Raw genomic sequence first — 16059 nt, forward strand, 5'->3', positions numbered from 1 at the left:
TCAACATAATCACCAGTAATACAAGGGATTCCAGCGACAAAATAAGCTAAGAATCTACATACAAAGTATCTCTAAAAACAAATACACCATAACAACACGAGAGACTATCACCTTTCATGCAGTACTTGTGACAAGACACAGTTTGCTATCCCTATTGACATATTTTTCAATCATATTGGTTTGATGTTAACTTTTATGATCACAGAAAGATGACTTTGATTGGTCGTTATCTGCACACACACACAAAAATCGCAAACAGCTTGCCATTCCTCCTGACAAATTTTAAATCATATTGATTTAATTCACTGTTTCATGACCATGGAATGATGATTCTAATTGGTTGTTGTCTGCACAGACAAATAATCGCAAACAGCTTTGTATCGGACTGGAATGATGCCATGAGAAGCCTGACCACACCCACCTTTCTTGACGTGTCGCCGTCGTCGTCCCACGTACCGATCTCCCTCCCCGACGCTCCGGCGATGCGGGACCCGGCCACGAGGTTACCCATCATGACGGAGGCTGGTCCCACGTCCGTCGGCTTTATCCTTGGCTTGGGAAGATTCGTCACACAGCTGAGGAAATAATGAAAATTAATGAAATAGAGATTACTGATTCACCGAGAACTACATAAGAAATCAGAAATCATCTATTGATGACTAATGTGTAGTGGCTGTAGTTTGTGCGACAGACCTACATTGGAGAAAATCATAAAAAGCTTTGTACTTGGCCTGAAAATGAATCTATCATTAAGAATACAGATTTAATCAATTTCGCATGCTCTGCCTAAAATTGTTTTACAGCAACTTTTAAAAGACAGTTCTTTGATGGCTATTCCTTGTAAGAATTACATCAAGAGAAACTTAAAGGTGCATAGTCCCGGTAGTGTAGAGGGCGCTGTTGATGATACTGCCGATCACCGTCAGCATTGATACGAAGATTACCGAAGTTGAGCTGTCATCAAGAGTAAAGTGCGTAGGTGTTGCTAAGTAACGTTGCCTTCGTTGTCTTCTCTGCGTATCGCGCATTCTGTAGTAATGCCAGGGTGTGTGCATGTGTGCTTGTTATTATGACATCACAAAAGAAGTTTGCTAAAGCTGTCACCTCCATCAGTCGAATCATGAGCCGAACTGTGATCGGACCACTGACTACAGTGAATCTAACTTCTTCGGACTCGGGGAAGTGGGCCAAAGCGTAAGCGCTACAGAGGAGTTGATAGCGTAGGTCTCTATAGGAAACTTGCGCCGTGTGCACACTGGGACCAATCCTAAATCTGAACACATAATTTGCGACCATGGTCCATAGCAATACACAGTGTACAAAACACGACAAACGTGTGCTGTGGTACACTTGTCATGCAACTTACGTGTGTGGACACATGAGTACATTGGTTGGATGCAGGGCTCCTGAGATAAACCTCTGTTTGGTTTCCGACAGGTGGATGCCTCCAAGGGGTGTCTGGAAGACAAAGGGAAAAACAAACTAATAATTATCAAAAAAAAAAAGACACAGAAACTACCTGCCTGTAACATATCTTCTGGTACTCCTCTGCCAAGCTGCGGCCCATAACTATCATATCATCATCATAATCATCACCACCATCATCATCATCATCATCACCATCACCACCACCATCATCATCATCATCATCACCATCATCATATCATCATTATCATCATCATCACTATCATCATCATATCATCATCATTACTATCACCATCATCATCATCATCATCATCATCATTACTATCCCCATCACCATCATTATCATCACAATCATCATCATCATCATCATCGCCATCATCATCGCCATCATCATCATCATCACCACCTTCATCATCATCATCACCACCTTCATCATCATCATCATCATCATCATCATTATAATGCTGATGCGGGCTGAAGCTCACCTTGGGAAGGGAGTTTGGAGGGACCAGTGCCAGACAGTAGACGCCCACCTGGTGGATACTATCCACGGCCTGTAGTACTCGGCTCATCCACTGAAAGCACTGCAGAGGGAGGGTGCACAGAAAACGGAAGCAGCAGTGATAAGCACCATGTACGGAAACAGGCATCAATAAGTTAACAACTAGCAGATAGAGTAAAACGTTACCAAAGCCACGATGCGCATGAACAACATGAAATTATCCTACACTACAACATCATGACAAAACTGAAAATCAATTCCATAATAACAAATGCAATGGTATAGATATGTCTGGTTCATTCCCTCTCTTTCCTGTTTTTTATTGCATAACCAATAACTTTACTCTAACTAAAAATAATGAATATCAGGGTAAACATTCCTCCAATTTCAATCCTTAAACTACAGTATGGCAGCAACAAAATCTCATTTCACGCTTATAACACAAGCAGTTCAACTAAATATGCCCGACTTGCCGACACCTTCTTCTGAAGTGGACCATTCCCATGCTTACACTGCAGAAGTTGGGGAGGGTAGTACCATTCTTTATATAAAGGGGTGTTTGCACTCTTTGATGTTGTAACATTTATTTGTAGTTAAAAAAATGTACCTCTTCCTCTGTAGCTTCTGGTCTCTGCTCTGCGATGATGATTATTCTCTCATCCTTGAGCACTTTGATGGAAAAGACGCCGATTCTGAAACACAGAAAGGAGGCATGAAAGCAATTAGTAAGCCAAGGTTCATATTGTACAACCTTGTGATAGCTGTGGATTGATGAACTGCATAAGTTTCCTTTTCCAAAACGCAGTGATCTTACGACACACATTCACATTTGAATATATGGTTTCAATAAAACTATGAGCACACCACAATTTTACTAATCAAACAAATGATGTCCTAAAATTGTAACCAAGATGAAAACCTATGCATTATAATATATATGTATGTTCACGTGGAACTCACATGGAACCTGCTTATCAACAATTCTTTTTTTGTGAATACAAGCACGTACCAATGTAGAACAGATAGCACTGTAAATGACAAGATTATGATGAATTATCAAGAAAAAAGAAAGAAATTTGACGAAGTAGCTGTAATGCATGATTTCTTATGCTCATTATAGTAAAAATTGTACATTTCAATCAAACGCATAAACACACACACACAAAAAAAAAAATAGCTAGGACGACATACCGCCCTCTGTAGATGAACTTGAGGGGCTCCACGGCCAGTACCGTTGCAATGATGTCGTCCGTGTTGTGTCTCCGCCCACTGACAATCATGAGACCATCCACCTTGCCGCAGACGAAAACCAGACCTCCCTACAAATACAAATGCAAAGTTGGCTCATAAAGACTTTGTGATGATGTCAGGACTAATGTATGTCTGATCACAGGGATTGATAATGACATGAAATGAAGCATGTGGGACCAAGCAAACACACATGTACATACATACACAAATGAAAAATTCTTGTTGGTTATATTTCTTCTAAAGATGAAATTTCATCATGACACCACATAGTGTTTTTCATGAAACATTTATGCTACAGGTGACAAATGACCTTACAAAACATTCTAATTTTTGGTTCAATCGTATATGCTACTACAACAATGAAGAAGTAGATCTCACGGGTTACAAGTACAACTGTTTTCATATTCAACTTGGAATTTAACCACAGTTAGAATTCTTATTTCCAAAGAGAAATATGATTTCATCTAAGTATTGCAAGGACGGTTTGCCAATAAAAAGTAAGGTTGTGAGAAACGTCATTATGGTATGCAAGCTGGAGCACTTCCATTATTGGATTTCTTGTAAACTCACCGGCCCTAGGAAGCCGAGGAGACCCGTCTTGACAAAGTGCTGTTCGCTGATTGGCCGCTCATACTCCCCGAGTGCAGTCACCTGATAGAGAGAGGGGACCAATCACAGATCAGGATTATCAACAGGAATCATTCAATGTTCACAATGCAATGCAGCTGAGAGCAAACAAGTGGTTGTTAGTATCCGTCATCAGTGTACGAATACCCAGTGAAAAGCAAATTTGCACCTTCAAGCAAAATGAAAGACTGGTTATGTGACAGCTCTCAGCCAATCATTTGATTAGGATCCATATCACCATTTTATAATGAAAGCATGACGGTACTTGTACACTACATAGATTGTATGATTATCTTCACTTTCCTCTGATTAAAAGAGAATGAAATTTTCAATCTACACTGGAATGTAAAGATAAAATCATCAATCTGGCATTCAACAAGGTGCATATCCTTAGTTGATTTTGCAGGATGCCATCACGTCTTTTAGGAATCTTCCTGCTTTCAACCTCGGAATCTGTCCTAATTTCCTGCATCTATGCAAATCTGATTTACACGACCAACGTTAAGTCTCTATGACACCCCAGTCAAACTTTGTGTGCAATTTTAATCATTTAACCATCAATTCATAACAGGCAAACTTGCTAAAATCATAGAAGGGATCGAGCCTGAAAGTGTGATTTAGCCCGAAATGAGACACCAATTAAGTCGCTCTCTCATTTGATCAACAAAGAACAAAGTGATGCCTCTGACACCTTTCAGGATAGAAGGCATAAAGATCCTCAGCCAGATTAACAGATACTCAATGCTTGTAACATGAAGTTTTTGAGTGACACTCACATTGAATGTGGCATTAGTCTTCCCCTTCAGACCCCAGAAAGATCCGCCCACTGACTCCGAGGCCACGCACAGCTCTCCAATCTCGTCCGTCTTGCACAGAACGGGCGGTCCGTCAATCTTCACAACCACCATGGCAGCTGTTTTTCAAAGGATACAAAATCAAAAAGAGAAGGTATAATGTAGGTGAGATAAGTTCAATAATTTGAACTCTGAAAATATAAAACTGTAACACAAGCCTACTTTCAAGTTGGCATTCAGTGACGTTCTTTGCACAAGCTTCATTCCAAATCAAACAGATACATGCATATATGTTCATAAATTCTGAATTACACTGATTTCTTGGGAAAGGAATTGTTGTATTTGACAGAATATATTACATTGGAAATAAAATTTGATCTGAATTGAAACTGAAATTGAATTGAGAAGTAAAACCTTTCAGGAGTTGTTGAATTTAATTTCATTTCTTTTCAGGAATGACTACTAAGAATAACTGGTAGAATGCAGCTGGATTGACCATGACAGTGTAATTACATCCTTCTTGCTCAAAAGTGATGCTGTGCTTGTTTAAGTCCTAATATCATATGTAGCTTCAAAGACTCAGGAGTGCAGGTACAGCCTTGTTGTTCATAAGTGACTTCTATTTCTCTCAGCTGGTGGGTAATACAGACCTCCCAACCTTTCTGACTGAAAAATAGGGATGATTTGGCTCAAAAGTAGGAAAGAAAGAGCAGTTCCCATATGAGAGTGTAGCAAAATTATCCAGAAAAATAGGAAACTCCTGTTGAAAAAAGAGCTGGGAATGGTCAAAATTCACATTCTTTCCTCAAAATTCAGTATGGTTGGGAGGTCTGCTAATAGCAGTTATGTCCTTCTGGCTCCATCAAGCACCACCGTGCATATCTGCCAATCATCTCACCTCCTGGCATGACCACACCCACATCTTGCAGTGTCAGCGACGTGAGTTTGTCGTCGGTATCCACCCTCACCACACCGTAGCTCAGACCGGCCATTGACAGCACGCCCCGCCCGGATGCTGTCATACCGGTCTTTCCAGGCCTGATTCAAGGAGAAACAAATCAAAACTAATAAATATTCATATCTGACAAACATACACCATCATCACCTTGTATATCAATCCTATACATATTGATGCCATCATCATCATCCCCACCATCACTACCATCATCATCACCACCATCACTACCATCATCATCACCACCATCACTACCATCATCATCACCACCATCACTACCATCATCATCACCACCATCACTACCATCATCATCACCACCATCACTACCATCATCATCACCACCATCACTACCATCATCATCACCACCATCACTACCATCATCATCACCACCATTATTACCACCATTCAGTGCCACCATCTTTACTCTCATCATTTTCTTATCATTGTCAACATTTCACAAGTGGGGCATTCTAACTGCCCTTGTGGTTGATTGCTACACTGCAAAGAAAGCAAGAAAGGAAGAATAAAAGAAATGAAGGAAAGAAAAGAGAAAGCAAGTGAAAATGGGAGGACAGAATGAAAAAGAAAGAAAGTGAGCAAGGAATCCAAGAAGACATGAGAAATGGGGGGAGAGAAAGAGATTGAGAATTTGAAAAGAGATTGAGAATGAGAGAAAGAGATTGACAGTGAGAGACAGAGAAGAACGAGAGAGGAAAAGGAGCAAGAAATAGAAACAAGGGATGGTAATCTCGATCGTACCTTCGTATTGACACTGTCAGAGCTTCTGTTGCACAGGCGCAGGGACAGAGGACTTCTGGTTTGAGTCCTTTACTCTGGAACGTATTGAGGAAGGCATCGCATGATGATAATGACCCTGGAAAGGTAGATGGGGTAAAAAAACAAACACAATCACACACAAATAATCAAGAGTGGATGGAGAATTGTGGAAAAATATGTAACAAACAAGCAAGCAACATCAACAAAGGTGACATAATAACACTATTTCAAAGATGTCTCTGGCAATCAACCGCATTTCCTTGGGCAGAAAGTGGATTTCATTACAGCGATTGTCACTACGTCAGGCAGGGCTCTTAGTAACTCTTACAAAGTAGAGGGTTGTCCTTTGAGTCTTGTAAGATGAGAGAATATACAGAATGCTTTTCTTTTTCCTCTGGTAACATTTTGAAAAAGAGGTACATTCTTGTAAGGAAACGCACAATCACAAAATGGGGAGACGTAGGCTTATTCTAAAAAAAATAGAGTAATTTAAAAAGAAGAAGAAAGAGCGGGATAGGAAAGCAAACACTACACAGAAAACAGAGTCAACCTCATCTAAGTGGAATCCAAACGGCCTACAGAAAATCCTTTGACTTTTGCATTTTGACTTACTTTATAGAATGAATGTTCTTTAATATCCATTGTCAACTTTTTGACTAATGAGAGGTTGACTGTGGAAGACAAAATGAAAGAAACTAAAAGAAAAAGAGCGAATGTAAAAAGGAATGACAGAAAAAGGAAAGAAAAAAGAAAGAAAAAAGAAAGAAAAAAAGAAAGAAAAAAGAAAGAGGACGCAGAAGATGTCAGAGCAGGGCGTAACTCACAAGGGTTTGCTCCATCAGCTACCAGTAGCATCCTGAGTGTGTTCAGGTTGATTCCCTTGTGTTCCTTCTGAGCCATGAGACCCCAGTGCATGTCACGTGACTTCACAATGGCAAGAGTGGCTGGGGAAAACAAACGAACAAACAAACAAAGAAACACACATATGAGCAAAACAAAAATTTGTTAACTTTCGCATTGACAGCAACATTCTTGAATATGATATTTTTGATGCTGGCACGTTAGCTGTATTGACAAAACAAAATAATTTTACGCTTGACGGGGCACATCCGCATAGTACTACTTGGAGTGGAGTTACATCACTTTAATAGTTAGCCTGTTGAGGACGAGTCCCGAGTATACTTGGGCAGGTGTCTATGGGAAATGCGTGTTGTAGCAAAATCAGTCCGTCCTCAACGGGTTAAGACAATGAAGATTTATATCTAAATTTCACATATTTGCATGGGCAAAGAATTTAATTATCATTCCTAAACTTCGCATAATGGATTCCTAACTGAATTGTAACCAAAGTATATAATTAAACAAAAATTTTTTTCCCCACATGATAAAGTTTGAAAGTCTTATCACTATTAACATCTGATTTTCAATAATAGTACTGTTCACACAAACCATAATTAATGATTATTGAAAATTGAGTTCTGCAACACGATACAAAAACCACTATTTCTTGTGTGTAGACACTATCCCCAACTATACGTTGCAATGCAGAAGTCGATCCTGCATGATTATTTGTTGTGAGCAGTTCGTGTGTGACTGCTACGCAAAAAGAAACTTGAGGTTATCAATCCCATAATGCCACTTGCCACACTCACATACCCAGGATACCATTCTAGTCACTCTCGATTTATCTTCTTTTTTCTTTTTTTTTCTGTTATCATTGAAACATTGCGATAACTTGTCCTGCACAGCGTGTGTGAACAATGGCAAATAAACCATGAACCCATATGTGTGCATGCAGATATACTGACCTTTGTACTTGGTGACAACATGCATCCATGAGGCGGGGTTCACCTTCATTAGGGAGTAGGGCACGAAGTAGACCTGCATCCCATTGAAGATACTCTGGAAGGGGAGAAAAGAATTTGCAAAAGTGACTTTGAAATTTCTAACAATCATCACATTCATTTCAATTTTGACTACTGACAGAATCTCTGATTTGTATCTTTCAATCGGGAAATTCTGCTGGTTTGATTTATAGCATGTATCACATCACAACCAGTGTTTACACAATGTGATTAATACAGTATTTCATGTATAAACAAGCACTTCAAAATTTTACCTTAAGAAAATGGAAAGTTTCCTGACTATACATGTTAAAAACACAAACACAAATCTCCATACCCTTAAAAAAACAAAAACAAAAACAAAACAAAGCAATGCCTTCTCCCTGCTCCTGTTTCTCAATAGAATGAAACACACAAACAAACAAACAAACACAGGAAGAATCCCACACAAACAGAATTAAGACCTGGCTCATTGTACAATTGATTCAGCGCCACTTCCACAAAGGCCGTTATTTCCTGGCATGGCCTCAAAAACAATGCATGATGAGATGACCTTTTCATGTACTTCAAGACCCCCGACCCCTGACCTTTGACCCCATCCCTTCCTATCCAAGCCCAAACTGCACTCACCGCCTGCACACTGTGCCACAGACCAACGTCCCTCTTGAAGTCCAGGACGTTCACCATTGTCTCCCCCTCCCCGTAGCTGCACGCCACGGTCAGTGTCCGGCAGTGGTACAGCATGGCCTTCCTTGGCACCGTTACCCCCATCACGCTCCCCTCGTTATCTGTTGTGTACTGTAAGAAGGGATGACATAAAATGAATTACATTTGCTTGAAAAGGATATGTTTTTATTGACATCCAACAACAACCAAAAAAAAAAAATGGGCAGAGTTGAAGAAAATATTAGGATACAGATTGTGACTTTACAAATGGCATTAAAATACCACAGAAAGTGTCCAGTGGATGTCAGAACCAGAATACTTCTATATTATAGTGATGACCGTTTAAAAGAACCCTGTATTCTTCTCGTACATATTCCCTAATGCAACATACATATGCCATCACAAAACATTTCAATCAATACCTTAAGCAGTGATGTAAGAGTTATGTTTATTCTTCTTTTTTTTTTCCCCTGAAACCTCCGAGAGCAAAACTAACCTCAATGTATGCGGCAGCATCGTCTGCAGGGCGGGGCGGAATCTGCCAGTCCTTCTGTGGCTTGGAGAGGTGTTCGGTCACATACCAGGTCAATTTAGGCCAACCTGACAAGAACAGGAAATCAGTTCTTTATCATCATCATCACTGTCATCGTCATCATCATCATCATCCTCATTATCATCCCCATCATCATCAGTATCATCATTCATTCATTTATATCTTGTCAAGTGGTGAAAATCCTAGACACACCATCAGAAATCCCCATACAGAATCTGTGATACACAACATGAAACCTCATGCTTTCCATAGACAAGAAATGCCTCATTCATATCTGACTCAGGGAGCTCTGAAATATCACTTTCTCTGAAACCTGCCCAACTCATTCATATCAAGCCATTGAGAGTTCAGAAACTGTGCAAGAAGAGATCTTTGCATGCACTCTCACCTTTGAACCTTGACACCTCCCCGGATTGCGTCTTGGGGAGCTCCTTGAGACAGGCACTGGTCGTCAAGGCAACGGAGATGCCGCAGCCGCCCAATAGGAAGCCAATCTGCTGGCTCCCAGCATCCTATTGGTGGACAAGACGGAGTGTGTGAATGAATATGAGAAAAGGGAAAAGTTGTGTGACCACCACTCTGACAATAGGTAAGGGTGTACTTGTAAGGATATTGAGCATAATGATAGTACATTGTACATCGTATTATCACTACTGAGCCCTGTTGCATAAAAAGATGCACTCAAACATAAGTTTAAAAAAAAGTAAGAAATAAAACATATGTCAGGTGTCAGCCAATCAGATTTGTGCATTCAGAGAGATTTTCTGAATTATGTTTACTCTAAACTCTTATGCAACAGGGCCTAGCTCACGGTATTCTTTACACGCTTGTAAATGAGCTTTGATGTACAAATAACACAGACACTACACAACAGTATGAAAAGGAGTGAGTCTTACAAGTTCTTTTCAAAGACGAGGATGTTCTTCTTGAAAGACATGTAAAACTTTTGAGCTTATGAGCCGATACTGTAAATGATTGGTTGTTATATATAATTCTCTGTGATGGTTTCTATATGTTCCTATGCCACGGTGCTTTACCTTTCTTGTGACGGGAACGTCTATTGCAACCGGAACGATCCCAGCAAAGAGGCACCCGTAGAATGCACACATGAAGGCGGCGGGATCCGAGTTGGGGTACACTAGTGCCACCTGTTTCGTAGAAAGGGGGGGGGGGGCATGGTAAGGGGGTGCGAAAGGGGAACAGGATATAAGCAAACATATAACAGTATAGGGTATAAATGACATGACAGTATCTTTGTGGACAATACACTTTCATAAATGCAGCGTACTCTGAAAAGACGTGCATTAGTCATTGGACAGATTTGTTGACATATATCGACTCCAAAAACAAAGACTTGTTTTACATTTTCACAGCAGAAAATTTCATCTTCATCAATTTGTATGTCTACCTGACTTCTCCCCTAACAGACATAGAAAAGAGGGATAAGAACAGAGAGAGAGAGAGAAAGAGAGAGAAACACAGAGACAGACAAACAAACATGCCACAGACAGTCAGGATACGTAAAGAGGAAGTACCTAGAAAGACACAGCAGATTAACGCAAGTGATGAGAAAGAAAGTTGTGGCTGAACGCACACAAATTTTGCACACATACAAAGGATTGAGGAATTTCTTACCCTGTCTCCTGGCTTGAGAGTCGGTTCCTTGCCCCCTAGCTTGTGGAGGAGGAAGTATGCAATCTTGTTTGCTCTGCTTAGTAGTTTCCCTGTAAGTAAAGAAAACAAATAGCAGCTAAATGCTTAACAATATTCATTACAAGCTGCGTATTTGAAATTGCGTCCCCGGTAGAAGATCAAGCACGATGCGACAACTAAAGCAGTCATTAAAACAAATCTGAGATATAAAATAAACACATTCATTGTCTACCAAACCAATATTTACATTTGCTCTGAAAAACTTCCATTAGTAAACTAGACATATCGCTACGGCTACTGATATGCCTCCGCCATAATGCATGGTTCTCCTAATAGGTCTATAGTACAATGTCTTGACAATGTGTGATGACAGTTTCACACAATTGGCAAAATATTAAAAGGACAGGTTTGACACAAATGTGCTGAATGTTCACTTTCCTAGAACTAGGTTCAATTGGATGAATGATTAAAATGTCAGAGTGCAGGTATTTGGGGAACTGATGATTTTTACTTGACTTTTGACCCTTTTATAAGTTTATGCATTGAGTAATTTTCAAGGTATTGAGGAAAAGTATAATTTCAGTATCAAATGGGAAAAGAGCATTATCTAAACCTGGCCTTTGACCTTTGACCTCACAGTTCCAAAGAGAATCACTGTTAGGTTGAACATGCATAAATATGTAAGTTTCATGATGATACCTGGAGTTACTTTCGAGATATGGAGGAAAAAGTGCAATTTAGCACTTTCACTTGACCTTTGACCTTTTACCTTTTGGCAAGAAACTTCCCCAAAAATATATATTGGGTAATACATGCCATACATCAAGTTTAAAAAAAAAAAAACCTTCAGGCATATTGCATTCTAAGGAAAGTAGTGATATTTTGAGGAGTTGACCTTGATGTTTGACCCCCTGACCTTTGACCCACGACCCCAACTTCCCTAGATAATCACTGCCCATCAGTACAAGCATATATACTAAGTTCCATGAAGATCCCTTGAACCATTTGCGAGATATGGAGAAAAACATGAAATTTCAATTTTTTTTCACAAAATAACCTGTGACCTTTGACCTTTGACCCTGTGACACTAAAATCCACACAAAGTATTATCCCCCAAGTATATACCCTCATACCAAGTTTGATGTAAAACCACCACACGGTTCTTGAGATATCGACAAAAACAAAACGGGACGGACGGACGTACTATTTGTACGGACGTACGGACGTACGGACGTACGGATGTACGGACGGACGGACGGACGGACGACCCGAAAACATAATGCCTCCGGCCACTTCGTTGCAGAGGCATAAAAATGTGTGTGTTTTTTTTTAACCCACTTAGGGCTTTAATTTCACTCCTAACGAGCAAATGGTCATGATGTTAACAGTCATATACACATTTGTATTAAACATAATTGACAGTATTCATCCAAGAGAATACTTTATCAACATTTGGAAAAATATTTCATGGCAACACTTGATAAAAATGAAGAATTACAACGCAATGTACAAATTGAAGAGAAGAGAAATGTGTGTGTTGTTGTTTTTTTAATAAAAGACAACAGTGTGAAAATGCAATTTACAGAACATACAAAGTATATATATCTAAAGACATTGAATAAATTTGTCTATGCAGAGGGCACCCCAAAAGCGTACTCTTTACACGAGTGGCTTACCATACGTCAGCTGGAAGGAGATTTTGCCATTGGCATCCAGGGAGGAGACGACAGGCACCTTGGGGGTAGCCGTCCCGTACCTCTGCACCGCCGCCTCCAGATTCCTGGGCAAGCCCGTCGGTACCTGGACGGGGGGCGTGGGCGGGATAATTGAAAGTGATAACCGCATTGGTGAGCGCTCGTGATATCTTGCACGGCTGCAACATTTCTCTCTCTCTCTCCCTCCTGTCAAAATCTCCTAACCATGCTTGCTCTACATGTACATCTGGACTAGCCTATCGCTGCTAGTAACATTAAGGGGCTCTTGAATTTATTGTATAGAGTTAACCACAGCTTGGGATGATGCTATATGCAATTCAAATCAGTCAATTGATCTACTACACAAACAGTTACCCCAGTGAAGTTGACCTTTTTACTTTGGGGGCAAAGAGAGATGGAACATTTTGTCTGGGCTATTTGATACCAACACCATTTTCATTGCACACCAAAGCATAGTTGTATCTATCTGTGTTTAAAAATGTTATGGTAGCACCTTCTATATTAGGAAAATAATTTATATGAACAGAATAACATCGTTTTTTGACTTGTTAGCATCCATTGCGTAGCTGCATATGCATAAACTTCCAACAATAAACAATGAAGAAGTGGTGGTACCTGATCTGTCTGCATATACACACAATGTCAAAAAGAGACAACACAGAGTCATTAAAACTGGCGAATGATACAAACTGTTACATGAAACTGCATGTGAACAGAAAATTCAACCCTCCACTCATTACGGTAAAATTATCGTCACAGATATATGAAAGCAAAGCAAAATTTCTATCCTTAACTATTATGACTGTTGTAATGATGCATTTTAAGAGCACAGCGAGACTGCAGGTGAGCACGGGGACAACATACAGCAGTCATTTGTCAAACACAGTTGGTTTGCTGGTATGCTACGATGACTAAGCAAACCTGATGAGAGACAAGTTCCGCACATTGCTCAAAACCTGGAATTCTCTAATTCCCCAACCTCCCCATACTGGACATGTCCCCCCCCCCCCCCCCCCCCCCCCCACCACACACACACACACACACACACACACACACACACACACGCGCGCACACACACGCGCACACACACACACACACACACACACAAACTGAGGTACATACTTTAAAAGTTGAATTGAAAAAACAAAAACAAAATGTGCTCTCTCACCCCTCGATAAACACTATGGCCCGAATTCACGAAGGTAGTTTAAACTTAGACCATGGTACAAATTTAGACCATGGTCTAAAATAAGCGTTAAATAGGCGTACCAATACATGCGCGCATCAATGCACGTTTTTTTACTGGATGCCTGTTAGCGTACGCAATCTGTCAATCATATCTACGCAGAAGAAATTTACATAAACCATGGTTTAAATTTAGACCACCTTCGTGAATTCGGGCCTATGCTCCCAGGGGCATTTAAAAAGAAGTAGATCTTGTTGATTCTTCAGTACAGTCAAACTTGTCTAGCGAGTCTGACCACCATCTATACTGGCAACCTGTCATATGCGACCACTAAACACAATTCCCCCTAAGAGAAAAGCCACGTTAAAAACCCTGTCTATAGCAGCCACCTGTCTACAATGGCCACTTTCTACGTATCCCTTGGGTGGCCGCCGCTATATAGACAGGTTTGACTGTATTTTCCACTCATTGATCACGTGTACTGATCATTTCTGAGGAAAACACAAAACAACAACAACAAAAAATGAAGGCTATGACAGAGGCTACAATGTAGTGTATATAGCCCCTGGCTGAGCATTATGGGTAATGTTGTTGAGGTCAGGATGGCGCACACACAGGAAGGTGGTGTGTGACATCTCAAACAGCTGTCTCTGGTCTGAAGGGGTCCTTCACGTGTCTTGCCCTTTATCATTCTGAGCTGTGCCACAAATGTCACAACAAATAACCCTTCACATTTGATCATTCCCTGGATTTGAACACGCACACACAAAAAGCACCAAATAACTGCAAACAATTCTCTACACTTGTCTTCATACCAGCCACATAATTCTCTCAAGTACTCGGCTGATTTTCCAGATATCATTTTCATCATTTTTCCAAAATAGTTTATTTCAATGAATTTTCAGTTTGTTGATGCAAGATGAAAAACAAAATTTCTGATGTAATGAGTGAATAAGCATACCTGCAACATAAAGCAGTCAAGGCATATCTGGGACTGGCTTTGAAAAGCATAAAAGGTGGCACCCTCTAAACAAATGTTTTTGCTGATTTGATTTTATGGCTCAAGGTTGTAACTCCCATGATCTTCTCGATAAAGTGTTACTACATACATATCAGACTGCCTTTGTAACCCGAGCAGAAAATAGGGAGCATCTAAATCTTCTTTTCATGTGATGAAGTCACGCACATTTCTGCCCAATGAAAATCGTGCCAGCTTGTCATGGGACAAGGTTATGGATAGATACAGTTGGAAATGGATAGATGGACAGATGGATGGATGGATAGATGGATGACTATATGGATAGATGAGTGGATAAGTGGATGGATAAATGGATGAATGGATAGATGAATGAACAGTTTATGGATAGATGGATGGATAGATGGATAGATGGATGACTAGATGGATAGATGAGTGATAAGTGGATGGATAATGGATGAATTGGATAGATGAATGAACAGTTTATGGATAGATGGACAGATGGATGGATGGATAGATGGATGACTATATGGATAGATGAGTGGATAAGTGGATGGATAAATGGATGAATGGATAGATGAATGAACAGTTTATGGATAGATGGATGGATAGATGGATAGATGGATGACTAGATGGATAGATGAGTGGATAAGTGGATGGATAAATGGATGAATGGATAGATGAATGAACAGTTTCTGGATAGATGGATGGATAGATGGATAGATGGATGACTAGATGGATAGATGAGTGGATAAATGGATGGATGAATGGATGAATGGATAGATGAATGAACAGTTTCTGGATAGATGGATGGATAAATGGATGAATGGATAGATGGATAGATGGATGCCTAGATGGATAGATGAGTGGATAAATGGATGGATGAATGGATAGATGGATGGATAAATGGAGGGATGGTTGAATGGATAAATGGATGGATAGAAGGATGTATGAATGAATGGCTGAATAGACAGAAAAATGGATAAATCGATGGATGAATGGATTGATGGACAAAGAAATGGATAGATAGATATATTTGTTGATTGATTGATTGATTGATTGATTAATTAAATGATTGATAAATGGTGCTTTCTTGGAGTATCCATATATATCTCGCAGTCATATCAAGACTGAA

The 16059-nt window shown here is 40.0% G+C and overlaps 1 protein-coding gene across 1 annotated transcript in view; it reads right to left on the reverse strand.

Annotated features, from left to right (window-relative positions):
• Positions 1–251: 251 nt before the first annotated feature.
• Positions 252–16059, reverse strand: part of LOC139735942 (disco-interacting protein 2 homolog C-like) — a 166561-nt gene continuing 150753 nt past the window's right edge. Inside the window, exons 10-26 of the mRNA XM_071646695.1 lie at positions 12724–12847; positions 11030–11118; positions 10432–10542; positions 9783–9906; positions 9338–9441; positions 8806–8973; positions 8140–8233; positions 7156–7275; positions 6314–6428; positions 5498–5637; positions 4582–4718; positions 3749–3829; positions 3119–3246; positions 2535–2619; positions 1911–2009; positions 1367–1458; positions 252–575 (exon numbers count right to left, since the gene is read on the reverse strand). Coding sequence (XP_071502796.1) covers positions 311–575; positions 1367–1458; positions 1911–2009; positions 2535–2619; positions 3119–3246; positions 3749–3829; positions 4582–4718; positions 5498–5637; positions 6314–6428; positions 7156–7275; positions 8140–8233; positions 8806–8973; positions 9338–9441; positions 9783–9906; positions 10432–10542; positions 11030–11118; positions 12724–12847 — 2076 coding nt within the window. The 3' untranslated portion in view covers positions 252–310. The remainder of the gene's footprint in view (positions 576–1366; positions 1459–1910; positions 2010–2534; positions 2620–3118; positions 3247–3748; positions 3830–4581; positions 4719–5497; positions 5638–6313; positions 6429–7155; positions 7276–8139; positions 8234–8805; positions 8974–9337; positions 9442–9782; positions 9907–10431; positions 10543–11029; positions 11119–12723; positions 12848–16059) is intronic.

The sequence above is a fragment of the Diadema antillarum genome, unplaced genomic scaffold, assembly GCF_040938485.1.
Source record: "Diadema antillarum isolate AM-2024a unplaced genomic scaffold, OU_Dant_1.0 seq00000611_RagTag, whole genome shotgun sequence".
Classification (NCBI taxonomy): domain Eukaryota; kingdom Metazoa; phylum Echinodermata; class Echinoidea; order Diadematoida; family Diadematidae; genus Diadema; species Diadema antillarum.